Consider the following 27536-nt stretch of genomic DNA (forward strand, 5'->3'; position numbering starts at 1 on the left):
AGGGCTGGGCGGACAACGGAGCTCACATACTACACGGCCATTCCCAGTCCCTGCTTGGCCACGCCCCCGAAATGGCAGTTTAAAACTGCATTCAGGCTTCAATGGCAGACCTGGGACATGTTTTAAGGAGCTACTTATGTGGGTGGCACAATACGTTTTGCAGGCCCACTAGTAGCATTTAATGTACAGGCACTGGGTATATGGTTTACCACTTTACCAGGGACATGGAAGTAAATTAAATATGCCAGGTTCATGCCAATTTTACCATGTTTTTAGGGAGTAAGCACAATCACTGCACAGCAATGATTAATAGTGGTTAAGTGAACAGAGTCCTAAGGACAAAACTAAACAAATTCAGCAAACATAGGAGGGGTAAAGACAAAATGGTTAGGGGTGACCGTGCAGAGAGGGCCAAGTCCAACACTTGACATTTTTACTTTAAAACAGATGCACTATAATTAATTTGCAATCCTGGCTGTAGTTGTAACTCGTATAAAATTAATTATTGAACAATAAATTCAATTTAATTTATTAATTTAATCAACTATCCTTTGCATATTCATAGTAACCCAACCTATGCATTTAATTTGTTTACAAGACAAGTAAATTAAAAATGTTTATTTAATGCAACCCTGATAATAATATACACCATAAATATGCCCATATTTAATTGATTACAAATTAAATGAAATACACATGCTTAACCCTAGCACTGAACTTATCCCTTGATTAGTACGATTTAATTTAAATAATGTTTCTCACTCTAACCTTAGTATTAACATTAATCTCAAACTAATTTCCACTTCATTTTATTTGATTGCCTAATTAGTTTATTCTAGAACTATTACAAACCATAATGCTCGTCTTATAATAATGTGAATTAAATTGAATTCAATAAGTATGCTTTATGTAGCCATAATGCTACCCATAACCCTTAATGAATTTATAATACGTTATGTGGCCATTGAGCGTTTTTTGTTTTCCTTCGACAGAAAATATGCATATGTAGTGTTTTCTGAAAGATGTGTGACAATGATCATCAACACTTCACATGTACAGACCAATGTATGGAATGGTTACTAATTTTCTAGAAATATAAAAATTAAATGAACCAGGATGAAAGTGGTTATATCTTCTCTGATGCCACTAGTGATGTCATGAATGATATGATTGATTTGCCATGTGTGATATCGCTTCTCGCGTCATCAATGATGTAACGTAAAATGTCATCACTCGTTTCTTGTGTAAAGTCGTGAGCTTAGATGGTGGAGGCATCAGTTAAGGTGCGTGCAGCTAAAATTTGAGAGGTTTCTGGGTTTTGCTTTCTGACCAAGTCATTTTAATTATGTTTTGTAAAGGAATTTTTATAATTTTTATAAACATGTGTTAATGTGATATGAGAAAAATACCTATATTTATTAATTTTTATATTACATTTATAGAGCGCACAAATCACCCCAACCGGGGTATCTCCGCGCTGTGACTGCCTTTGTCAACCAGTTAGGAGAAGATCAGAACAGCATGGTTTTTAGCAGCTTTCTGAAGGCTAGGTAGTTGGAACAGAGATGTAGGTGGATGGGCAGTTGGTGCCAATATAGTGGGGCCAAATGGGAGAAGGCTTTCCCCCCCAACCGGGCCTGTTTTATGCAAGGTATGTGAAGGAGATCCTTGGACCCTGAACGTAGGGTCCTGGAAGGTATGTATCTGACCAGCTTGTCTGTCAGATATCTTGGTCCCAAGTTGTTCAGGGATTTGTAGACCATACAGCAAATTTTGAATTTGATCCTTTTACGAATTGGTAGCCAATGCAGCTTACGGAGTAAGGGGAGGGAGGCAGTTCTGGGGGGGGCGTTGGTCACTAATCGGGCTGCTGTGTTCTGGACTACCTGCAGTCGGTTCAAGGAGGATTCCTTGGCTGAAATCAACAGAGCGTTGCAGTAGTCCAGACGGCTTAGGACCAATGCTTGTATCAGGGATTTACGCATGGATAGCGGAAGTAGGGGGAAGACTCCGCGAAGAAGGCTAAGTATATGGAAACAGGCCCCAGTCGTTGTGGTGGCATGCTCCTCTAGGGTTAGCTTCTGGTCAATCAGGTCCCCTAGGTTCTTTACCACTTGTTTTGGGGATGGGCTGGGCCCAGTTCCCCTGGCCACTAGTTGGGTGACCACCTCGCTACTGCTTCTCTGAAGAACATAATTTTGGTTTTAACTGCATTCAACTGAAGGAAGTTGTTACTCATCCAATCAGTGATGGCTTTCATGCCTTCCAAAAAGGTGGTCTGGATGTTGGTGTTATTCTTGTCAAAAGAGAGAATCAGTTGTGTGTCGTTGGCATAGGAAATAGGTATGCATCCTAAATTTCTTAATAGGCCAGCCAATGGAGTAACATAAATGTTGAGCAGGGTAGGGCTCAAGCATGAGCCCAAGGGTACTCCCTTGGTAACATTAGTGGTCTGTGATCTAAAAGGGCCTAGGTTGATGGTTTGAGTTCTGTCAGCCAGAAAATGTGTCATCCATTTTTGTGCGTTCCCCTGGACACCTATATCACTGAGTCTCCCAAGCAAGATCTGGTGGGAGATAGTATTGAATGCTGCAGACAGGTCAAGCAGTATTAGGAGCACTGCCTGACCATTGTCTGCTAGCATTCGGATGTTGGCGGTGACTGTCACCAATGCAGACTCCGTGCTGTGCCTAGGTCGGAATCCTGATTGCAAGGGGTCAAGGCAGTTGGAGGATTCTATAAATTCGGACAAGTATTTATTAATGTACTTCTCTAGAGGTTTACTTAATAATGGGAGTAAAGAAATAGGACGTTAGTTGGAGACAATTTCTGGAGGGAGTTTGGGATTCTTCCTGATAGGCAGAATCTGAGCTGCTTTCCACTCCTTGGGGCTTTGCCTTCCTTCAAGGAGCTGTTTAAGATGGAGCAAATGGGCCCAGCAAGTTAATTGGCGGGCGGTCTAATCAGGTCTAAAGGAGAGCCTGATTTAGTTGTTTTTAATAAATATTCAGTCTCCTCAGGGGAGAGTGTTGGAAATTCCACTAGTTTAGATGTGCCAGGAGTGGTAGGAGGGGGTTTGAATATGTGACTTGATCGAGAGCCATTGGCTGCAGTGATCTTGTTGTAGATCTTATCTATTTTCAATGTTAGATGTCCTGCAATATTGTCGCATAGGGTCTGAGATGGGGCCTCTTCTGTGTTACACGCCTTGGGATTGGTGAATGATTTTAGGACCTGAAATAGTGCTTTAGGGGAGTTATCTGCCTGTTTAAGTTGAATTGAAATATGCACTTTTCGGGCAGTTTTCAGGTTGCTATGGTATTTAGTCAAAGCAGATTTAAATCTTTCTTTGTCATGTGGGTCATGTGTGCGGCGCCAATGTCGTTCTAGTTTTTTGCATTGGCTTTTTTCGGTCCGGAGATTAGTGGTATACCACGGTGTCTGTGGGCGTTTTGAGACCATAGGGGATATTTTCAAGGGTACCAAAGTATCAATTGTGGATTTCATGCTTGCCTTAAAGGCGGTAAGATGTTCCTCCACACTGTCGAAGCCAGAGTGCTGTGGTGGAACAAAGGTGTCTTGGAAGAGAGTGGGCGGCAATTTGTGCCACTGTCTATAACTCCTAATGGTGTGTGTTTTAGGGGCAATGAGCTCCTTAGGTCCGGCAATAAAGAATTTGATTTTTGAGTGGTCTGACCATGTGAGAGGGCACATTGTTCCACAAACAATGTTGGGCGAGTTTGAGAGGATTTGATCTTTCGGGTGCCCTGCCACATGAGAAGGTTCATTGTTGATTTTGGTTAACTCAAGTGTGGACAGATCTGTCAAAAGTGAGGAAGCATCAAGGTTGTTGGGATTTTCACTGTGCACATTCAAATCTCTGAGAAGCAAGACATTTTTAGTCGAAATGACATAGGGGGAAATAAAGACCATGAGTAGGGTGATGGAATTATTGAGTGGTCCCAGGGGGCAGTATACAAGGGCTCCTTTCCAGCTAAGTTGTGCATGTAGATCAATTCTAAACACAAGAATTTCTAATTTGTCATTGCTTAATTAATCTAAGACGGAGACTTTATTGGGGTCTTATAAATATTAGCTACCCCTCCCCCAGCATGGTCTATCCAGTTTTTCGATGTGATAGCCGTCAGGTAGCGTTAGTGCAATGGCTGGATTGGAAGATGGTTTGGTCCAAGTTTCCGTCAAGAACCCAATGTGGGTAAGAGAGGAGGAGAGTATGTCCCAAATATTAATAGCATGTTTAGGGAGAGATCTAACATTTGCTGGAAAACAATCCCATCTTAAATTTTTGAGGGTGGTATGTAAGGGACATATTAGTTTACTGGAGCAGTATAAGCAGCTAGTTCCTAAGTCGGCTGCTATAGTGTTGTTCCTGGGCTGTGTGGATATCATACTCTGATAGCCACAGGTTCTGCAGGCAAAAGGGTCTTCTACTTCTGTTGGTGTGATGCATGAATTGGTATCAAGAAGCCCGAGCTGACATTGTCTGTCTCTAATTCTTACCAAAGCCTGGCTAGAATAACTGTGACGGGCTCCTGAGCTAATTACCTGATCCATGAGCAAACCGGCAGGGGTTCTGGCTCCTGGCGATGTCCAGGCGCGAATGGGCGCAGACAGGCTTGCCTTAGGCACGCCGCTGCATGCGTCCACTGCGCATCAGGCTGGTCATCTGTTTTTATAGTATCAGGCAGCTGAACTGCTGACCTGAGATCGGGAATCCAATGGCAGTGTTACTGCGTCACTTCCGGGTGTTGTCGGCTCCCTCCACTCAAATGGAAAAATCCATGATGGAAACGGGAAGGCACCCCACAGAACAACAAGTAAGTGATGGGAAATGGAGAGTGAGTGATAGCAACGTTAAAATGAGAAATTGTAAAACGATTGATTTTTGAAAAAGTGAGCAGCGCAATTACTCAGATTCAAAGGAGCCATTTCCCAGGTGCTCCCAGTGCTGCAGTACCGAGCGTACTGATTTCTATCTGTTACCTTCGGTTGCCTCAATCGCGTCCGCTGTGCATCAGGCCGGTCATCTATTTTTATAGTATCAGCCAGCTGAACTGCTGACCTGAGATCGGGAATCCTGTGGCAGTGTTACTACTTCACTTCTGGGTGGTGTCGGCTCCCTCCACTCAAACGGAACAATCCGCGGTGGAAACGGGGAGGCACCCCACAGAACAACAAATAAGTGATGGGAAATGGGGAGTGAGTGATAGCAACGTAAAAATTAGAAATTGCAAAACAATTGATTTTTAAAAAAGCGAGCAGCGCAATTACTCAGATTCAAAGGAGCCCTTTCCAAGGCTCTCCCGGTGCTGCAGTACCAAGCGTACTGATTTCTATCTATCACCTTCGGTTGCCTCAAGCGCATCTCCCTTTAAAAAGTTTACCAGTGAATTTTGGAGGAGGGATTAAAAAACAGGTCTGTAGACATGTGGGAGGGTTAGCATGAAGAGTTTTTAACACTAGATCATGAAACATATTTAGAAAGTAAGGCCACAGCCCCAATGTGTACTGCCAAAGGGCCCCTATAGTTTGTTTAGGAAATACCCTGCACTCAGAGCTTCATTCATATGATCCAAGATGAAGCACTGCTGATTTGGATAAACTTAGAGTTGGACGCCAGTTCACCAGTATTCATTGAGAATGGCTGAAGGTATGAACTTTGGGAAGACCTGACATCCGGGAACCAAATGATAGGCCAGTCCCACTGAAGTGGCAGCACACAAACATAGGCCTTGCCAACTGGAGTGGCCAAAGGCAACATACTCCATACAGACCTCACAGGCAATAGCCAAAAGCTGAGTGGAGAGTGTTCTGTGGACACAGAGGTGAATGATATGCTAAGCTGACTCTACAACCAAATGGTGTGCTGCATTCCAAAGGCTGTGCAGTGCTGGTTTTGGTACTTTGGAGTTAGGTGCAGGTATTAAGCTCAGGATGCTGTAATACACTGCCTAAGACACTGAACTGGTTATGCAGTGGATACAGAGGTTGGCTGCAGGATTTAAGCACACAACTCGGGTTGCAGGGTCTGTCCAAGAAAAGTCATGTGCAATCTCTAACCTTTGAAGTTTGAGTACCAGGGTGCCTTGCTCCTACCTTAGTTTTTTATTTCGATGTAAAGAAAAACTAATTCCTGTTACGAGGCCACTGCCTTCAATGTACCCCAAAATATTTAACAGGGCAGGACCTAGGGTATTTGTAAAAAAAACACGTATTGTTACCCACAAAGGAAGCCTACGTTCCTGATTAGATAAAAGAGGTTTTCAAATGTCAGTTTCCGAGGTCTAACCTGTTTATTTTTAGCCAAGATCAATAGCTCAATTAAAAATGCATTATGAACAGAAACTGCTTTAGGTTGTATGATAATCCTATACCTATTTATTAATGTTTCAGAACAGAGAATAACATCAGGTCATGAACACTGTTATGCTTTTTAAAAGTATGTGTAACATGGCTCATCTCTCCTAAGTACCACAGACCCATCCTGAGGCTTACACTTTCCATGATATGAATTATGATGGCTCCGACTTTGTTTATCCTATATGGTCTCTTTTAAAAGAATTGTTCCCTAAGGAGTTAAGAAAGGCATTCATATCCCCCACCGTACCATAAAAAAGTCCTTTCCTTACCGGGTTTCTTCTGCTAAAACACTTCTAATATACACCTAATTTGCCCAGGTCACAACTTGATTTTAAAATCTGATTTAAAAACTTTTTTAAACCTGGGGGTTGAATTTAATTGGGGAAGATTTTTTAGTGTGTTTATAAGCTTATGATGATTCATGGCCATACTGTACTCGCCTTTTAGAGCGGGACACTGTTGAGCTACCATATTGGGTGACGGTCTAGTCGCCCTGAGAAGGCAACTACATATTCCTGATGCTGGCACGACCGCGCTGCCTTACCGAGTTTCTGCTGCTAAAACACTGTTACCTTATTCATCCTTTGCACAGGTCACTACTTGATTTTAAAGCTTGACTTTAAAAACTTTTTTAATCCTGGGGTTTGAATTTAATTGGTGAAGATTTCTTAGTGTGCTTACAAGCATTTTGCTGATCCGTAACCAAACAGTTCTCACCTGTTAGGGTGGGACAGGTCTTTAGTTAAGCATTCCCCACAAATTTGTTTGATGCTACAGACTGATAATTGTGATGTACTATTTATAACTGAAACATGAACCACACCTAATTCAGCCATAGACCTGTCCTTGGCATGCCCTCCAAGATTTAAAATCCTTCAGAAGTCACGCATTACCTGGAAGGGGGGAGGAGTGGGAATAATTTTTAATGAAAGATTGAATTTCGTATCCCTCACTTTAGATAAACTAACTTGTTCAGTATTGTTTGATTTTACTCTGACAGCTGAAAAAGGTTTTATCCTTTCTGGTATTCTATGCTATCACCCTCTAGGCCTTCTGAGCACATATCTGCAACCTTTCATAGGGGTCATCTCCAATATGGCCCTCTCCCATTCAAACATTTTATCTTAGTAGACTTTAACATGTGGGCTGAGGGGGATCTATCACTTCCATTCAAGAAACTGCAAGAGTCTTGCAAAATGTTGGGCCTGCAACAGCTAGTACAGGGCCCCACCCATCAGAGTGGTCATACCCTGAATGTCTTCTTTGCCACTGAGGGGTTAGTCACAATGGGAGCCATCCTACCACTCAGCTGGACTGACCATGCATTAGTAACTTTTCTTCTTCATGGAAGGGAACTTAGTACTTCTAAACTGGCGGTACCCAGACTGTAATCTGCCAGGTCATTGCATTAACTCAACAGGCAACACAAAACAGGCTTTTTAACCTGTCTATCATAGACGATTCTGGTAGAGAAAAATACACATCTCTGGAGTAAATAATGTTAGAAACCCTATATGTAGCAATACCCATTATAAATTTGAAAATCTATCGCAGAACCTCCGTTCCTTGGCAAAGTGCATCCCTGAACATGCTAGCACAAGCATGTAAGAAATTTGAGAGATGGTGGAGATTCTCCCATAAAGAGGAGGATAAAACTTTCCTAAATAATTCTTTAAATTATTACTAGAAGAAGATTGGCAGGTCAAAAACAGATTACCATGCCAATGCCATTCTTGCTGCTCCAAAAAGGTATTTGACATTTTGTGAGAAGTTTCAAACCCAGGCACTCTGTGACAATCTTGCTTAGTTCTTTGAGAAAAAGATCAGCAAAGATATGGAGGACATTAGTGACTCTCATCAGCTGAGGGATTCCAGTTTAGTTGCTGCTTGCCCAGGAGGTAGTGTGTATATAGAGATGTCTATTCTTATCAAGACTGAAATATCTATATGGACAAATCCACCTGACAGTCACAAAAACAAGTTTGGTTACTTTGAACACTTAACGGAGGACTGCTTCTAAAATATCGCCATGTCCACTTCATCAGGCTCTCCACTTGCCCCCTGCCTCACAGGTCTTGGAAAGACTTGGCAGAATAATTATTCCGGCCACTATTTCAGATATGCAATCAGTCATTGGATTCTAGCAGGGTACCACAGGCTTCGAAAAAGGTCATAGTTACCCTTAACTTGAAATAATCCTCTTCGGACCCATTGGTACTTAATAACCAGAGGCCAATACCACTCCTACCCTTCCGAGTCAAAATATTGGAACATTTTGTTACTAAAACACTGTCTTAATATGTTGAAGACCATATTCTTTTAGGGGAGTGGCAATTCAGATTTAGAACTAGACAACCAGTGAATCTGCCCTGCTCCTTGCAATAGATGTATCCAGTGGTGCAGTGACCATGGGACCCACATCTGTCCATACTCTTCCCACTTAGGGAACAAAAGCAAAAGGACCAAATGATGGTCGGAATGTTGAACAATGCAAACATTCACCACCAGTCACAACGATCTGAGTTTAATCCATTATTCTTTTGTTCCCCACACCATCCCAGTTTGGAACCAGCTATATGCAAATCAGTCTTGAAAGTGTTCCTCATGGGAACAGTCCAGTCTGAACAACCAAGCAAGATCCCCCCTGGAATGGAAACAAGCATCCTCAGACCGGTTTCGGGGCATCTTTGGCATTTTTCTGCCCCTAGGCCATTTGTGCCTACAACGTGCCTTGGGTGATGTGACTGGGTGTAACAGATAGTTAGACTTTGTGTATTCCTCCCAGACAGTAACACAATAAAGGGATAAGGTGTGCCTAAATGGACCATCTGCTCGCGGAATGGGGGGGCTGTGCTGAGCACAGACTCGCTTACAACTGAATAGGGAGTTTTCTGCCTCCACACAAAGGACCTATCACCTTCACATTGTCACTGAATCAGCTTGGAGCCAGGGCATGGAAGTTAGAACATTTGATGCACTTAGAAGCCACTGTCTAGAAGCTTCTCCCACCTTCAAGAATGAAGGCATCAGGCTTTAATATAGGACCTAAGACAACAGCTCTTCAGTTCCTTCCTGGACCTTCAGTTCCCTCCTGGTCCTAGAAGGACTCTAACAGGACTTCCTGATGCTTTGACCTGTTTTGAACAGACTGCTTTGCTATGTCTGGATGGACTGCTTTGCTGCCTGGAGCCTGCCTTGGACTCTCAGAGGCCAGCCATGCTGTTGAGCCCTGCATCTTCATCTAAACTCAGGACTACTAGAGTGACTTTAAGGGCTAGTTTGCTGGCCTCATGTTCAGAGCCACAGGGATACAAAAGGCTCTCACAATCTTGAACCTACACCTGGCCCCAGTTTGAGGTAGTTCTGAACCCCCAGGGGGTGTTCAACCAGTACTGGACCCTTGGTTGTGGTGCTAAATGCACCCAGACATCCAAATCCCAAAACTGAGGACTTTGAAAATGTTTGTCCAAAATCTGCTCTCTGAACCAGAGGAAACAGGGACCAACTTGCTTGCTATTTTCCCGAGGTGCATCACCAGCCTGATTGAATTTGCAGCGTTTCCTGCTACGTTCTTCTCTGTAGCAGCAAATCCTTTTCAGCTGTCGTTCACCGAAAGGGTATCCGTCCTTGGGGAACTTTTCTTTGGTTACAGCCCGCTGCCTCGTCTCACTGGCGACTTTCAAAAAAAGAGACCAAGTGTGAATGTAGAAATCTTTGCCATGGCATTGACTCAAGACTCCCTGACGACAATGCTCCCTTCTCCGACATTGCCTGCAGCCTTGCCTCGCTGAACTTTACCTTCTCAGACCATTTTTCTCAAAAGTTCTTCTAAGTCTGTGGTGAAAACGCCATAGACAGAAGATTCTTGTAGAGAAGAGTTTATTCACAGTCTACATGGTAGTAGAGCCCACAAAGCGCAGGCTCCACCAACCACAGCCCAACCTCCAACTGCCTCACTTCAAGTGGGTTCCAACCTCCTAGGTGACCAGTGACATTGCATATATTGACATGTAATTCTACATCAGAACACTCAAACTTAAGAATATAAACAGGACTGAAGAAAGATGCAGTAATAACATGAGGTGGAATACTACAAAGTCCAAAGGGAAGGGCAAACAGGTCGAAACCACCTTTTGTATGTGATCCGCGCTCCATCGTGGTTGGCCATATTTTTCTACTTTGACCCGTCCTCCAATGACTAGATGTTCACAGTTAGCTCTTTGATCTTTTAAGAGCTATTTTTTACTAAAATCTTTTAAAAATGTATACCTCCAGTTCTACTGATTGGGTTTTTGTCATTTTGGAGTCAAATAATTTATTAAAATGTACTCTATTTGTCTAAATTAGTGTGGGAATGTTCTTGTGTTTTTACTTTATTACGGTTTGCATGCTGCATAAATACCTTACACATTGCATCTATGGTAAGCTTCACTGCTTTTTGTGACAATCTACCCAGGGCCAAGCATAGTAGTCTTGTGTTATTCACCCTGCAAGGGACTGTGGCTATTGCTTGAATAGGGCTCACTCTCCACTTAATTAACATCCCAATATCTCACATTACTCATCACATCAACTATCTAGCATGAAAGCTGTAGATACCCTTAAGTACCTGCTCGATCCAGAAGAAAAGGAAACTTGTGACTAGATTCAGGAAGTAATTGGACCCTGTCAAAGGCTTTGTGTGGAGCCTCCCCTCAGGTCTGGGACTCTCAGGAATTCCTTTTCACAGAAACATATGATGACGCTTTATTATTGACAGCATTTTAATGGCATGGTCTGCAAAAATCCAATAGTAGTACCCGCAAAAACCTTAGATTTGAGTGAGGTGGATCACCTGTTTGAAAATCTTTGTCTAGAATGCAATCAGTTGGGATAGTAAAGTTGACTTTTTTTACTCATTAAAATAGATGGACTACTTCATGGTACTGATAGCAACTGGGTCATTGTTGAATCTCTCTTGTATCTCAGCTGTTTGAAATTGCGATTTTTTTCACAAGTACAGCTATTGAAATTCAGACATTTTCTAAATGCATTTCTTTGTCTTTTTCTTTTAGGTTGGGTGCATGCCTTGGATATGGATTTCGAATTCCAGCAATTCCATTGTCATCCTTGCTCCTAATGGAGTAAATGAAACAATGAATGAACTGCCGTGCGATACAGCACATTATGCTTTCCTTGCCTGTGTGGTGGGGACTTTAAGCCTGGCGATATTTTTACGCATCTCTTCATTGCCAAAAATGATACTTCTACTTTTTGTATCTATTTTGTATATAGCTATTTTAGAACTGAGCGGGTATAGGAAAGCAGTGGGGTAAGTTTCAAACACATGAAAAACATCTTAAATGCATGAAATAAATGTTAAAGTTTTTGAATCAGTTAACACATTAATATCATGAGGGAGCAACATGTTCTACATTATTTTTGCTATTGTTCGTGCAAGTGTCACAAACAGCTGTTTCCATTCAGGCGGCATTATAAACAATTCATTTGAGTTTGACATGAATTTCACTTGATTTGATATAGATTTGTAAAGCACACAAATGCCCATTGGCTTCAAGGCACTGTAGTGTAGCACAAAATGCAGAAGACTAATAGGATCCCGAGAATATAGTGCTTATTGTAAGGTAAATAATCAGGTTTTTAGTGCTTTCGGAAAGGGAGATGTATTTTCAAGGATGTGAGACAGAGAGCAAGAGTATTCCAGAGTCTTGCTGTTGCAACAGAGAAGGCTCTGCCTCCCCATTTCTTCCTCTGCGTTCTGGGCATAGTCACCAGATTTCAATGTGCTGAACGGAGGGTTCTAAGGGGCTCATACCATTTAAACATGGCTTAAATATCGACTGGACTTACTGTTAAAAGAGCTTTGTGTACTGTACATAGAGCCTTAAACCGTACGTGTTTCTCAACTGGTAACCAGTGCAGTTCCCAAGTCCTTTTGGAATAGACTGCTGTTTAGAGATGTCCAGTGTAAGACGAGTCAGTGCATTCTGTTTAATTTGCAGCTTTGCTAAGGTTAACTTGTCAGTCTAAAGGTAGATCATATTTCAGTAATCCACCCTTGAAGATACCAAAGCAAGATCAATGTGCTTACAAGCTGGAAGGGTCAAAAATGGAAATATCTTCCTGAGCATTTTAATGGTCCAGAAACATGTGGAGACTGTGCACTTGGCCTGGCGATCCACTGAAAGGTCACTGTTTAAGAGGACACTGAGATTCTTTGCATTTTTCACTGGAATGGGTGGGGGTGCCAAACATATCCAGCCACCAGTTACCATTCCAGATCATGGTAGGGCTGCCACAAAACAGTACCTCTGTCTTTTCTCTATTCAGCTTGATGTAGTTCTTGGTCATCCAAAGTGCAACAGCCTTCATACAGAGATTGAAGTTGTGTGCAATGCCCTGAGAGTCTTTGGAGATTGACACATTATTCTGAGTATCATCAGCATATGACACTGTCTTGAAACCGAAGAAGTAGGCAAGTATAGCCAATGGGGATGCGTAGAGGTTCAATACCATGGCGCTCAGGGCCGAGCCCTTAGGAGCCCTGCATGGGAACATGAAGGGATCTTAATGGAACTGGTTCATAGATACCTTTTGGGACCTATCCAAGAAAAATGAGGACAGCAAATTCAGAGCAGTTGTTGTAATGCCCAATTCATGCAGGCGCTTTTTCAGCAGGGTGGGGGAGATGGTATGAAAGGAAGCGAAAAGTTCCAACAGGATCCTTGCCGCTGACTCCCCTGAATTGACAAGACTCCTGATGCTGTCCTTAGCAACTATCAGAGCCGTTTTCATCCCATGGTTCTTACAGAAGCCATACTGCAACGTGTCCAACAGACCCTGCTCCTTAGTGTATTCCATCAGGGTAAGATTAAGGTGTTTCTCTAGGAGCACGCCTATCTCCTCAGAGACCATTCTGTTTTGACTTGACTTTTAAAGTAAAATAAAAAGCTTGATTGCATGGGTAAAATAAGTATAATAAATCCATCCATGCTGCACCCTGGATCCCAAAAATATTAATATATTTCTAAAACATTTACACCCTGATTATGACATAGTTGGAACTATGAGTGGCAGTATAAAGCCCGTATCCTACAATTTACCCTCTATACATATTGGCAGATCAAACCTGCCGATATACACTGAGGTGTTTGGAAAAATATTGAGTCAAAAATATTGTGTGTGCAAAATATCATGTGCAGAATATTAAGGAGTAAATTATCATGAAGGTAAGTTTCTATAGGGAATACAAGTTTTACTGTTTAACTCCACATATATATATTCACTGAAAAAAACAAAGGCTATAAGGATGTTACAGTTAGTCTGACATTTCACTTATACAAAGCCAGAGAAATTCAGCAGTTATAGTTAGCTCAAGTAACTATAAGTTACAACCCCGCAATGCACTGCTATGACCTCACATATCACTCATGATATGATTAGTGATGACATCACTGGTGACATCTCAAATGACATCACTGATGACATTACCGACGACATCTCAAATTACATCACTGATGACATCACCCAGTGATTGTAGGTATTTTCTAAAAGAAACTGGGTGTCAAACATATAGTCTAAGGTAAGTGCCTGGGGGAGTGTCTGTATGGGTGACTAAGTGGGTATGTAAACGGTGCATAAAAGAATGAGTGGGTATGTGACAGACTGTATACATGAGTGAGTGGATGTGTATGTTTATGTATGGGTGAGCGATAAGATGAGCCTTTTGATGTATTAGTAATGAGTGGCCATGTGGCTATCTCTATGGGTAAGTACGTGGGTGTAAAGTGGCTGTAAGGGTGGACGAGAGGGTGAATGATTGGCTGTATGGCTGATTGTGCAGGTGTGTCAGTAGCTGTAAATTGTGAACGGGATGGTGCATGAGTGGCTGTATGGGTCACTGAACAGGTTTATAAATGTATGTATGTGTGACTAAGAGGGAAAATTATATGCCTGGGCAGAGTTCATGAAGTTCTGCTACGTAAAACTCCACGAAGTGACTAAAAAGCGGCAGAGTGTGTTTGGTCATTCCGTATGAATTGATTTTCAGTGCCAAGTGTTTGTCCCATGCTATAAAATCAGTGCGAATGGCACAATGCGGAGTGCAAGAGTACATTTTCTACTCGAGTGACAGCTTTTTCAATGCGAACGGAAGGTTTCTCAATGCAAGCTGCAGCGACCATCAGTGACTGCCGGCTTTGAGAAATCTCGCCCGGAGGTGGATTTTCCTCATTTGCTCTCGCCGACTTGATGTTGGTGAGTGGGGAAAAACTCTTCTACGCGGAGCAGAACAGAGTTTTTCAGAACTTCACGTGCTCCGCAGAGCACGGAGTGAAGAAAAGTCTGCAAACTCTACGAATGGAGCAGAGTTCACTGCCCAGGCCTATGTGCATTGCTGGCTGCACAAGTGGGTGTATGGGTAAGTGGGTGTGCGAGTGGCTTTATGTGTGAGTGAATGGAGGTGTGACTGGCTGTATGGGTGAGTAAGTGAGTATGAGGGAGGTTTTATGGGAAAGCATGTGCTTGTGTCAGTCACCATCACTGTCCCAATAACCTGCGCGCGTGCACGCACCGAAGTCACCACAAGAGTGCAGTGTGCTGTATTTAGCGTGCCCATCCAGCGAGACCGTTAGTGCCGCCACATTTTAAAACGCGAGCGGTGCAAAAAATGATAATTCCTGTGACTCTGAGTTTTGGGAGGGCACAGCTGCGGGGCTGATTGTGGGCCTTTGAGTTAGTATTCATGTTAATTGCAAACCGTGCATTGCAATTAACATGAATACTAACTCACAGGCCCACAATCAGCCCCGCAGCTGTGCACTGTTAAGAAAAGAAAAACAGTGTCTCAAACACGATGTGTGCTTTAGCACACACCGTGTTTGAGACTCTGCTTTTCTTTTCTTAATTGTGCACAGCTGCAGGGCTGATTGTGACCCTGTGAGATTGTATTCTTGTGAACTGCAGTGCACATGGGCGCTGCAATTAACATTAATACTAACTCAAAGGCCCACAATCATCCCCACAGCTGTGCACTGTGAAGAAAAGAAAAACAGTGTGTCAAACACGACGTGTGCTTTAGCACACACCGTGTTTGAGACTCTGCTTTTCTTTTCTTAATTGTGCACAGCTGCGGGGCTGATTGTGATCCTTTGAGATAGTATTCTTGTGAACAGCAGTGCACATGGGTGCTGCAATTAACATTAATACTAACTCAAAGGTCCACAATCATCCCCACAGCTGTGCACTGTGAAGAAAAGAAAAACAGTGTGTCAAACACGACGTGTGCTTTAGCACACACTGTGTTTTCTTTTGGGGCTCCCTGTTTTTTGGGAGAGGAGTTGCACTTGGGCTAAGGGAGTACATAAGAAGTTTAATTTTAGCGCCCAACAAAATTCAAAATGTAAAGCAATGTCAAATGTGGGTGTATGTCAGGGTAAGCTGAGGCCCAGAACAAATGGACATACAGAATACACCTACATGTATCATGTTTGTACTAGTTAATCAGCTCGTGGCTGACTACCTAAACTAGCAACAGGGGGGGTGAAGTACTCACAAAGAGAACAAGAGAGTCAGGCTGAGACAGCAAGCCCGAGGGCCAGAGAAAGCAAGCCCCCGACACAGAAAGAGCACGCAAGCACCATGAGAAAAATGAATGCACAAGACTCGAGAGAAAGCCAAAGTACGGGTGACCCAGAGAGGGCATGGGAAAAGAGAGATCATAGCCACGAAAGAGAACAGCAGCATGGGTTTCAGAAAGAGAAAAGCAGAAAAAGAGAGAACATGGTTGCTACAGAGAGTGAAATGGCACAGGTGAAAGAACAGGAGCACTGGCACTGGAAAGCGATTAAGAATGTATATGGATAACCTAGGTTCCCTAAAGTTTGCAGCAGTTCCTGAAACTGGTTATTACATCCCCTTCATCCCAGCCTGTTTTCTAAAGGTTGGAGTTGCTCACTATACTAGACTATATACTCTAATCGACCAAGCCAGCCTCAGCATCACACTTCTCTTTGCAAGGTTTAGAGGCTACTTTTATATTTTTCTGCATTAGAAATGAACATATTTTCACCGCCAGCCTCTAGAGGAAAGCTTTTTTTTTTTAATATTAAGTTGCAAACTGGTATGTACACAGTGCGAGTCCACCTTCTCTTCCGCCTCGTGGCTCTCAGGCGCACAGACTCCCAATGCTGTTAGGGGGTTACAGTAAAAGAAGAGTGGGTTTTACTATCAAAACAAATCTGAAAAAAAGGTACTTACACACCGGTAAAACACATGGTCATTTGCCTTTCCTTAGCCATTCGTAAACATGCCCCACACATGACCAGCCACCCCCTAGCCCGTGGCTTTTTACCTTCCTGGATCAGGAGGTTTGGAGGTCATGATCCAGGTGGGAGCTCCAGCAGTCTGGACCCCAGCTCCACAAATACTCACGAGAGCTTTTGCGAGAGCTAGCGGTGTAGTGCTGTACACCGCTAGAAAAAATATTCTGCGAAAAAACGGGTTTGGTTCTAGGTGTGCAGCTGCTCCACATCCAAATGTTACCATCAGATGCACGAGTCCCCAATCACCACCCACTCACACTCCCACTGTGTGATCTGCTCAGTTAGAAGGCACTTCACTCTGCCTGCATCGGTGGGTGCTCAATTAAGGAGCGGCTGCTGCACAACATAAGTATATGGGTAGTCCACCTTTATTCCAAGCTAAGAACAAAACAAGTATTAGACCTATGCAAATTGGCCAAGGCACTACAAAGCAATATGTTCTAAGAATACCACATTCTATACACAGCTACCCTTATCTAAAAAAACTTTAAAAAACGTGGGACTTCTACATGAAACCACATTTGGTGGCACGGACATTTCCCAAATCCAGTCCTAAAGAATGAACGTCTGATCCAACTAATGGAAAGGCAATCAGGGATACCAAACACTTGTTTCACCCAATGATGATACAGTAGAGTGGCCCAATGTTAGCCCTACCCAGTGACAATTCTCACTGCCACACAACAAAGGTTTCATTCAATGTCTATAAAAGCGGAGTAATATAAATGGGGTTTCTCCTAATTACTTTACTGTCAAGCCCTGCTCTGGACCAAAGGCCAATCTTGAAAAGGGAAAACAAATGTAGATTACCCGTATTCCCATCAGATAATGATTTAAAGACCTAACACTGTTGTCAGCCTAGGGTTATGATGTAGAGACCCATATCTTGTTTTAATCAATAGCAGTGCCAATGAGAGTCAACAGTGTTCTTATCAAATGGCTATATTGCCAAAGATATCCAAAAGAGCTTTAACCCCAAAAGCTATGCCTCAAGAGTGACAATAATGGTTCAACCAATAGCTATCCCTTCCAACCCAAATCTGGTCTGCCTTAATGGAAGAGTCCCTAGGATCACAAAATGTTACTGCCATCCATTAACTAAGCCACCAGAGATTCCCAGAAGATATGACTAAATGTCTGAGGCATTCCAAGGACATGTGTGGAGTGGACATTAAATGCTTCTCATAAATAGTTTGTACCTATTCTGTTTCGACCTCCTTATCTCCCCTCTTGTGACAGAAGTGCTGCCTGGAGGTTGGCAGTCAATGGAACAAGTTCTTTTGGAGGGAGACTTCTGTTTTTTACTATCCTGCAGCTATCAGTAAAGAGACTGTGTTGGGAGCCCATCGTTTACGTGCCAGGTGGTGCTTCACTTCAGGACATCCGTGTCTCTGATCCTTACCTCATAAACACTAAAAGAAAACATGCCAATGGAGATAAACATACGATTTGGACACACGGTGGAGTGAAACACTTGCCTGGTGGAGAAAACAACGCAATAAGCAGATTAGCTTTCAATAACTGATCAACTTGGCCCAAATGTATGAAGTTAATGATGCTGGCATGGAGCATGCCTCTGGCCGTGAAGGTTTTTCTGAATAATCCTAGTTTGTAATGGCAGTCTGTAAGAAAGGGCAAAAGCAAGCACCACATAGGAGGTAAAGAGGGAGAAAAAGTGAGTGGAATCACGTAATAAAGTCTCAAAGGGGCCACAGTTAAAGCAGTGCATATGAGGTGGACACCACTGACCTGCAGGAGGGGTTTTAGATCAATTCACTTAAAGAATCTTCTGTTGAATAATGGATGCAAGGCAAAAATGTATAAGAATATAAGATAAAGCAAGCCACAGAAAGTGCATTTTCCAAACTCATCTAGAGACTAAGGGGCCCATTAGGATGTAGGGTGGATCACCACAGCCCGCATGGCGGTGACGATCTGCCCTACATCCTTCCCCGCCCCACCCATTTCCCCCGCCATATTAGTATGGCGGGGGGGACCGCGGCGGACGGGAAGACCGAAGGGTTTAATATGGTGGTGGTGTCTACTAGACACCGCCATCCATATCAGGATGCAGGCGGGGGACATCCTTTCCGTGGCGGGTTTGCCGCCACGGAAAGGCATGTGGACTTTGGCATTGGGGCCTGTTGCGGGCCCCCAGGATGTTGGGGGGGCACATGGCGGGTACCTATGGTACCCCCCTGCATGTGCATGCACAACATGGCAGGCACCGCGCTGTGCCTGCCACGTTGTGCATGCACATGTTCAACATGCATTTCTGACATTGCGGAGGGTGCTGCTGAAAGCACCGCCCGCCGCAATGCCAGGAATGCGGGATGCGCCCGCCAGTATGGCGGGGGCATCCTAATGCCCAATGCGGGATGGCCGCATGCATAGAGGGCGGTCCCATTTCCCGGGCCTACTAATGAGCCCCCAGATGTGCAAAAGCCTCGGAGGATTCTCAGATCCAAATCCATGCTTCAAATAGATGCACCAAGATAATACCAATTACACATGGATGGTGCCTCTGACAGTCAAACTATGGACCACACAACCAATCTTTATTTAGAACCCTTGCTGATACCCCAGCTATAGATCCTGCTGCCTATAAGACATGCCCCACTTATTTACCGCCACGAGCAGAACCACTAAAGGCACAGTTTACAGGCTCAATTGAAGAAAATGACAACATAACTGGAAATTCTTGATGTATTGACTTCCAACGCTTAATTAAAATGGTCTCTCTGGCACTGAAATAAATCTTCCAACAATGCAAGGTTCTCCACCAACCTGGCATTCATTTCAGCTTCCTGGTATATACTCATCAATTGGTAAAATGTCATTTATCAGCAACTGCCAATTCAAAGATAAACACCATTAAACAATTAACAGCTGTGTACTACCCACCAAGTCTTGAACAGTAACCAACATTGTCCACTGATATATGCCCAAACCACCTATAGGCTGCCTGTACATTGTTGAACCTACTATGTACAACAATTGGGGCCAGTCTTAGGGCCTGATTTAGCGCTTTCCCATCACAATTATGACAGATATCACATTTACCGTGTTACAAGTGCATTACATTCAATGGCATTTGTTAATACAGCGAACGAGTTATCGGTCATGTTTGTGGCAGAGTAACTTCTCTGTCAAACTCTACATTAGGTACTTAGTCTGCTATTTTTACTTGTGGGCCTGATGGGGGATAGCAATGCACAGGACTATCTGAAAACAACAGAGCCAACAAGCAATGCAGTCTGCACTCATACTGCACTCAAAAGGTATGGTTAAAGCTCAGCCAACAGCTTTAGACTTACCCTGAGGCAATCTGTGGGTGGCTATGTTATCCAGGGTGCCCTACGTCTTGCTATGTAACAATTTCTGAACATCCAGCGCATCACCTATTTTAGATCTCGGTCTATGCCACACAAGAAGCATGCATTCTTGAAGGCTCTTAGACTTAAGTCAACACTATGAGAAGTTGTGCAGTTAAGCAATTGTGCAAGGGGGTGTGCAATATTAAAAGATGTAGGGGTCCCCTCCGAAGGGAGTGGTGGTCCTCAAGTGGTTTGACACAGCAAGCCTGGCATTAATTGATGTAGTTACCTGCAATCTACAATGGCAACATCAAGGCCTCTTGGATATATAACCACTGCCTACAATGTAGGAAATGCCCCAATGACTGTCCTTTGAATGCTTAGCAGCCCCACCATGTTTTGCCTATCTTGAGGCACTGGTTTCAAGGCAAATCCCACAATCTGTCCTAAGAAACCACGGCACAGATAGTATGCTACTGATGTCAATGACTACCTGCTCTGTCTCCATGAGCCAGTTAATTTCTTGACAGCAACTAAGGAACGACTAAAAGCTTCTGGAGACAGAAACCTAGAACAAAAAACATGAATTCATTCAGCCAAATTAACTGGGCCCTCAGCTGGCATTTCTGGGCTGTGGTATTAGCAAACCCTTTAATGTTCTAACCACCTGGTAAAACAAAATCTAAGCACCTGTGCCCTCAGTTAAGGAACACAAAGAAACAATGTCTGGAAAAAAGGTTTGCCATGAAAGATCAAAGTTGATAGGAAGGAGAATTGGACTAGCGGGTGGGTTGTAAAGTTTGGAAGCTGAAGACATAATTCTTGCTTTTACACCTATTTAAATTATCTCTATCTGTATTCAAAATACTAAAAATCAGTAAACATACAAATAAAATGTGAATGTGTAAATTGTATATAAAGTTACGTAAAGTAGGTACACTATGTAAAGTACTCTCAATGCAGAACCTCTTCTAACGCCATAGATCACCACAATTTATCTATGGAACCTTTCAATAGCCTAAGGAACAATTGTATCAACATGTTATTATAAACGGGTTGCTGGTAAAAAAATATAAAAAATTATATAAGCTTTATTTACAAATAAACAGTAAATAAAAAAAAGTCACTCACTCATTTCAACATCGGTTGTGCCTCATCTAGTAAAGGAGTTTTGTGGCAGCTTGGAAAGGCCCAGGAATGTCTTCCACAAACACCCTCCTTTACAGGACAAACACCCCTCAAGCTGCCTGCATTCAATTGTAGAGAACAGTTGTTCATGCTATTGCTAACAACTTATGGAAAGTGATATTCATTTTGCAAACAGTTCAGATCGGAGGACAGTCAACGCCGAGCCATTAGGTTTTCAATTAATTAAACTCCTCTAACAAGCCAAAGGCTATCATTTTGTGGAGGACAGCTTCCCTATTGCAGCTTAGTAAGGGAGGAGGTGAGGTTGCTAGGTTCCCTTTATTTTTTTTTAAACACATTAACTGCGTTTTGTCCACATTCATTCAACACATCGGAAAAGTTGTAGTTGTGATAACTCATGGCTTTGCGAGTGCGGGGACCTTTCTTACACTCCCTTTGCAGATTCAAGTAGGCAGGCATAGATACACTGAACCTTTGTGAATAAAACAAGGCGCCAGAGTGTTCAGTTTGTATAGAATACTGTGCCAGCAGATTTAAACACAGCATCTTGCATCGCTTTACATGAATAGAACACAAATTCACAACGCCGTTTCTAAAGGTGGGCAAAACATTCTGCTTCACAGAGCCTGGTGGACACCGCAGATAGATACAGCAACTTAAAGGTGGATGAAGTCATGGAATTGTGAAACATAAGAGCAGGATATTGGTTGGAAGGCTTAGATTGGTGATACAGGGCATTTTAAGAAAGGTCAACTTGTCTCCCATCTTGGACACTTCACAGCCAGAACTAAGTTCTAAATGGGCTTTGCAGACAGAAGTGGCTAATATTGTGAAATCCTGAAATAAAAATTAAAAGAAAATTAAAAAATAAAGAATTGTGCGGTAATTGGGGAAGCATCAGTCCTATAATATGTTCATCTGCAGCAGTGACTGGCTTCATGGCCAGTTTGCTATTTGGGTCTTATTGCAACAACTGGGCAACAAAGGCGGGTATGGATGTTATTACAGAAAGTGAGTGATGCCCCCATCTACATGCCACACTTACTAAAGCCAAAAAGGAACTATAAATAAGTGAACAAGAAGCTCACACTCCATCCATACAAGGTAAATGCCTAACCCCAAAGCTTACAAAGAAGGGAACAGACTGCTTGGCCACAGCGCCGGCTCTGTGAAGCAGAATTTGCAGCACAGACCTCTCATCACTGTACCCCACCCAGCAGTTATTAAATATAATAGATTGATCAATTCAAATAACTGACTAACATTGCCACCACTCAAATTACTTTCATATTTCACTATATTAATTCAACACTAATCCTTATGGGTTCCAGAGTAGCGTGCTACTCGCAAAAAAGCATTTCAACACCCATCAGGGGTAACAGGTGCTATATGAATGCAAACCTTTCTTCCCCTTCTATCCCTCCACTATCCTTCTCACTCCAAATAACTGACTAATATGTGTGGAAATGCACCGTCTTTTCAGTTTTTTAAGCAAAAGTTTTGAGGGATATTTGGCGCAGCACACACACGCGGTCTGGTTCCTGGCACACATAGCCATGGCTGCAGCGCACAGAGACCCTATACTGCTGCACACAAAGGAAAATAATTAGAGGGAACATTGGTCACCATATAGGTGAGTGAGTATATGTGTTAGTATATGTATAAGTAAGTGAATGGGTGTGTGAGTAACTGTATGGGTGAGTGAGTGGTGTTTGAGTGACTTATGGGTGAGTGTGTATGTGTGTGAGTAGCTATATGGGTAAGTGATTTGGTGTGTGAGGGGCTGTATGAGTATTTTTATGTCTATATGACTGAATGTGTGAGTGGCTGTGTTGGTCAGTGGGTAGGTGCATGAGTGGTGGTATATGTGAGTTACTGGTTGCCTTAGTGGCTGTATGGGTGAGTTGATGTGTAAGTGGGTTTATGGATCAGTGACTTGGTGTGTGAGCATCTGTGTGGGTCTGTGAAACAGTATGTGAGTGCTGGTTGTGTGGGAGTGGCTGTATGAGATGTTGCACTGGGTTGTAAGTGAGTGTGGGAGTGCTTCTGTGGATGATGTCATCAGTGATGTGATTTGAGATGTCATCAGTGATGTCACTGACCATTTCATGAGTGATATAATATGTGAGGTCACAAGCAGAACTTTGCAGAGGCATATGCTCTAGTTAGCTCAGCTAACTATAACTGCTGAATTTGTACGAGTGAAATGTCAGCCTAACTATAATGTCCCTGTAACCTTTGTTTCTTTCAATTAATTTCTAAGGTTTTGTTAATTCTATTTCCTAATTCTAAAGCCCCTGTAACCTTTGGCTTTTTCAGTGAACTTCTAAAGTTTTTTAAATTCCATTTCCTAACTATAACTTCCCTGTAACTTTTTTTTTAGGTTAATTTATATGTTTTTTAACAAGTAGTTGAATTTGCAGAGTGGTGGAGAAAGAGGGTGGGTCTGCCAACCAGCCCTCACTGTGTCAAACTTACTGGAGGTAAAATGAGGGCTTCTAGGCCCCCAAGAACCCTGAGTATCCATGTGGACTTCATCCCCCAACTAGTAGTGTGGCAGGAGGTGCATTTGCAGAGTGGTGGAGAAAAGGGGCTGGCCTCCAACCAGCTCTCAGCAAGCGTGCTGTGTGCGACTTCTTGGAGGTAACAGGAGGGGTTATTGGCCCTAAAGACCCACAGCATTCAATGGGACTTCAACCCCCAACCACTAGTGAGCAAGGAGGCATGTTTGCACAGTAGTGGAGAAAGGGGGTGGGTCTCTGATGACCTCTCAGCAATCTCACTGTGTAGGACTTACTGGAGGTAACAGTTGGGGTAGTTGGAATCCATGGACCCACAGGACACCAGGGGACTTCATCTCCCAACTAGTAGTGCAGCAGGAGGTGCATTTACAGAGTGGTGGTGAAAGGGGGCCAGTCCTTTTTTTCATACTTTTATATTTCGAATAGAGGGCCATGTGACCTCCCTTCACTGGACAATTTTGGAGCTGTGCTTTCACAGACAGGGAGCTGCTGGAAAGGCAGCTCTCTGTCAGTGAAAGCAAATCTGCTTCACTGCCCGTGGGAGCGCCGAGACACCCACGGGTAGTTGTGTGCTATAAAAGTTGCCAAAAACATAAACATAAACTTCCAGCAAGCAAGAGCATCTTTAATACTCTCTCTTGATGGAAGTGGAGCATTTGCTTTGGCTTGACTGGAACGGTAAAGCTCCCACCAGGCCACAGCAAACAGATATATCCTGGGATGGGCACTCTGGGACATAGCAGGAGCTGGCCCTGGGGGGATGGTGGTCCCCAGGGCCATTATTGACTCCTGGAGGGGAGCCACACGAACCTGTGCTTTCTTGCATGAGGGCCTGCCCCAGGGAGGTAGTGGTCCCCGCGGATGAGAATGGACCAGGGCGGGGCCATGTTGCCCCCCCCCCCATTTTTTTAAACTGATTTTGGCCCCAGGTAGGTGGTTGTGCCCAGAGTGCTGGGGTTGCCATTCGGGCACCCCTCATAATTAAAAACATGTGCCCCAGGGAGGTGGCAGTCCCTGGTGCTTTTGCAAAGCCTTAGATGGGGGCCCCATATACCCCCCTCCTGGTTTTGTCTAATGCCCGCATGCCCCAGGGATTCGGCACACCAGGAGGCTTCCTTGTAAAGAAGATCGGGAGCCTGTGCTTCTTTTTTTTCAATGTTTCCACAAATCCATGGATCCACCTGCAAATTTGCAGCAAAATTGATTCAAAAATGTTTTTCACTCTCAATGGGGAGCCCTTCTGGGACCCCACCACCAGTTTGAGGGGTTCAGGGTAGTCCTGCCCTTTCTCCATTTATTTTCTACATTTTTTGTAGGACTCAGCTCAACTTGAATCCCAAGATGGCTGCCAATGCTTCCTGGTAGAAGTGTTGGCTTTTTTACCTGCCCCCCTTTTTCTCAGCCCCTGCTACATGAAACACCCTAAAACCTTCCAGGCTCCATCTGAAGTACCCGACAAATTCTTTTAAAAAATGTCAAAGATTAATTTACCTGTGCCAAATAAATCACCTTTTTGATAGAAACTCTGTCCTATCTACAACTACCTCTGGCGACTACAATGGACAGGAGGAAAGTAGATGTGGAGTTAAGAATAGTAAAAGTATAGGAAATGTATGCTTGCCTATTTGAACACAGCTTCTCAAAATGTAGTTCCTCGATAATTTTGACACGATCTTCTTCCCACACAATATTTTTAACATCAATACTCTATCAGACAACCTGTTGTAGTTTGAAGGGAAAAATTCACAACAGGTGCTATTTATCTCACCGATTAAAGTCTAAACTCTAGGGAATTGTTTTGTAGCGATCTAAAGCAATACTGTACTTAAACGACTCCCATTACAGGTCATGGGCTAAATTCCTATCCAAACATGAGTTTGCATGGGAATGAGAATTTTGTGTAGTGTGATCATTATCACAGCCTTCAGTTTTCCACTGATTAATTCCGGCAGATCAAAACTGCTGAAGTGTAATAGCCAAAAGAGACCTGTAGGAAATGGCATAAAAACTACTTATGAATGTCATGTCTCGCTATCCTATTGATAAGTCAGAAAATTAGGTATTTACCACATGTGCTAAATACCTCTTTCTGGAGTAATGTACCACATGTGCTAAATATCTCATTCTGAGGTAATTATTTTAACTATGAATAGTAAATGCCACACTCTATTCTGACACATGTGTAATGTGGGCCTAGTAGTACACAGTGGGCCTCATGTATGATTGGCAGAGTAAATGTTTTATTGCACCTGATAAAATCAGACTCCAGTTGAAATTAATCGTCTATGAAATATGTCACACTAAATACATGTTTTAGGGAAATAACATGCTGATTGTGGTTAGGAAACATAAACACTAGACAGGTAAGCAGGATTATTGCACTCCGCTTTTCCTTTCAGATGTTCTGGTTACCTGCGCAGCTCAGTTATAACAGTTAAAGTAAATCAGTTCATCATTCATTCTCCTAAAGTTCGAAACTTCACAATAGTGATTCTTATTTTTGTTTAATAAAAAAAATCTTATTTATAAATGTCCATAAAACTTTCTTTTGATTTTCATAACTTCATAAAAACAATTATTGACAATCAAAGAGCCAACATGTTTTGCAACATCAGTCACCCTTTCAGGGCTGTTTAACATAAAATGCATACAAAAACAACAATTACTTTCTTTAAAAGCCAGATAAAAATGTTAAACGTCACTTTACAATATCTGACAGTCTAAGGCTATACAACCATGTATATTCCTCATGTCCATGTATTGTATATGAGATGTGTGCTTTAATCCTTCATTACCGCCCAAACAAGTTTCCCATTTGATACAAATTCTTCCTGTTGAGTAATTTAATTCCCTTTTCATCAAATACATTTCTCCTGTTCAGTAATTTCATTCCACCCTCAAGCAGACTTACTCCAAGTCTTACTACTTAGGTATGTTTCAGTTCAATCTAGTACGATTCAAAATCCAAAAGGTAAACAATCCATATATTCAATCCCTACATTGCTGGCCCTAACTTAAATCTGAGATTTAAGACTGAACATTTTGCACTCTCTATTATTTGTAAAACGTCTCAATTCGTTACAAGTCATTCTTATGTCACCCTCACAAAATGAATCAAATATTCTGTTCATGCAAAAAAGTTACAAAAAAACGCCAGTCAAAGTCACAGTCACCTAAAATTAATAAATTGTACTTTAAAATATCACTCTATTAACGAGATTGTATTGACACAATTCTGTCCATATGCACAACTCACTCTCTCTTAATTGTCATGAGCAAAGAAGAGGAATTTTTGCTCATGCCCCTTGATAAGAGTATGTAAAAATGCAAGCATTGGTCATATTCACAGTAGTAAAATCTCTACATATAGGTGTCAAAAATAATATAGTCGATTACTACATTTGGAAACATTCAGGTTTATGCCATTAGATTTCCCATGTGATATCATTATTTAGTTTGTATTTTCAACTAAACACTATGAGGTTTCCTAATGTAAATTTGATCATAACCACACAGTATTTATTATAAAAACTCTAGCACCCATCCAAAAGGGTTAAAAATTGAGTCTCTCCAGAAAATGTGATCTATTCCTCCACACAGAAACAATATGGAAATTTCCACACAAGACTTCTCCACTGAAAAGATGATTGCTCTGTAGCCGCTTGAACACTAGGCACAATTACATGAAGTTTGTAGAAAATTACTTGAAAATACAGGTAATTAAGTGAAATGTAAATCCGTCATTTAGCACTATAATTTATAGCAACATTAGTTTACGTTGTAACAAAAACATGGAAAACACAGTTACCACAAACTACATCCACTCATGTTATGGTTGTTCATGT

At 42.5% G+C, this 27536-nt stretch overlaps 1 protein-coding gene across 1 annotated transcript in view; it reads left to right on the forward strand.

The window, feature by feature from the left end:
• The window catches only part of ADCY1 (adenylate cyclase 1), a 1095828-nt gene that overhangs the window by 904264 nt on the left and 164028 nt on the right, over positions 1 to 27536 (forward strand). Inside the window, exon 14 of the mRNA XM_085606626.1 lies at positions 11436 to 11692. Coding sequence (XP_085462752.1) covers positions 11436 to 11692 — 257 coding nt within the window. The remainder of the gene's footprint in view (positions 1 to 11435; positions 11693 to 27536) is intronic.

The sequence above is a fragment of the Triturus cristatus genome, chromosome 5_2 (assembly GCF_964204655.1).
Source record: "Triturus cristatus chromosome 5_2, aTriCri1.1, whole genome shotgun sequence".
Classification (NCBI taxonomy): Eukaryota; Metazoa; Chordata; class Amphibia; order Caudata; family Salamandridae; genus Triturus; species Triturus cristatus.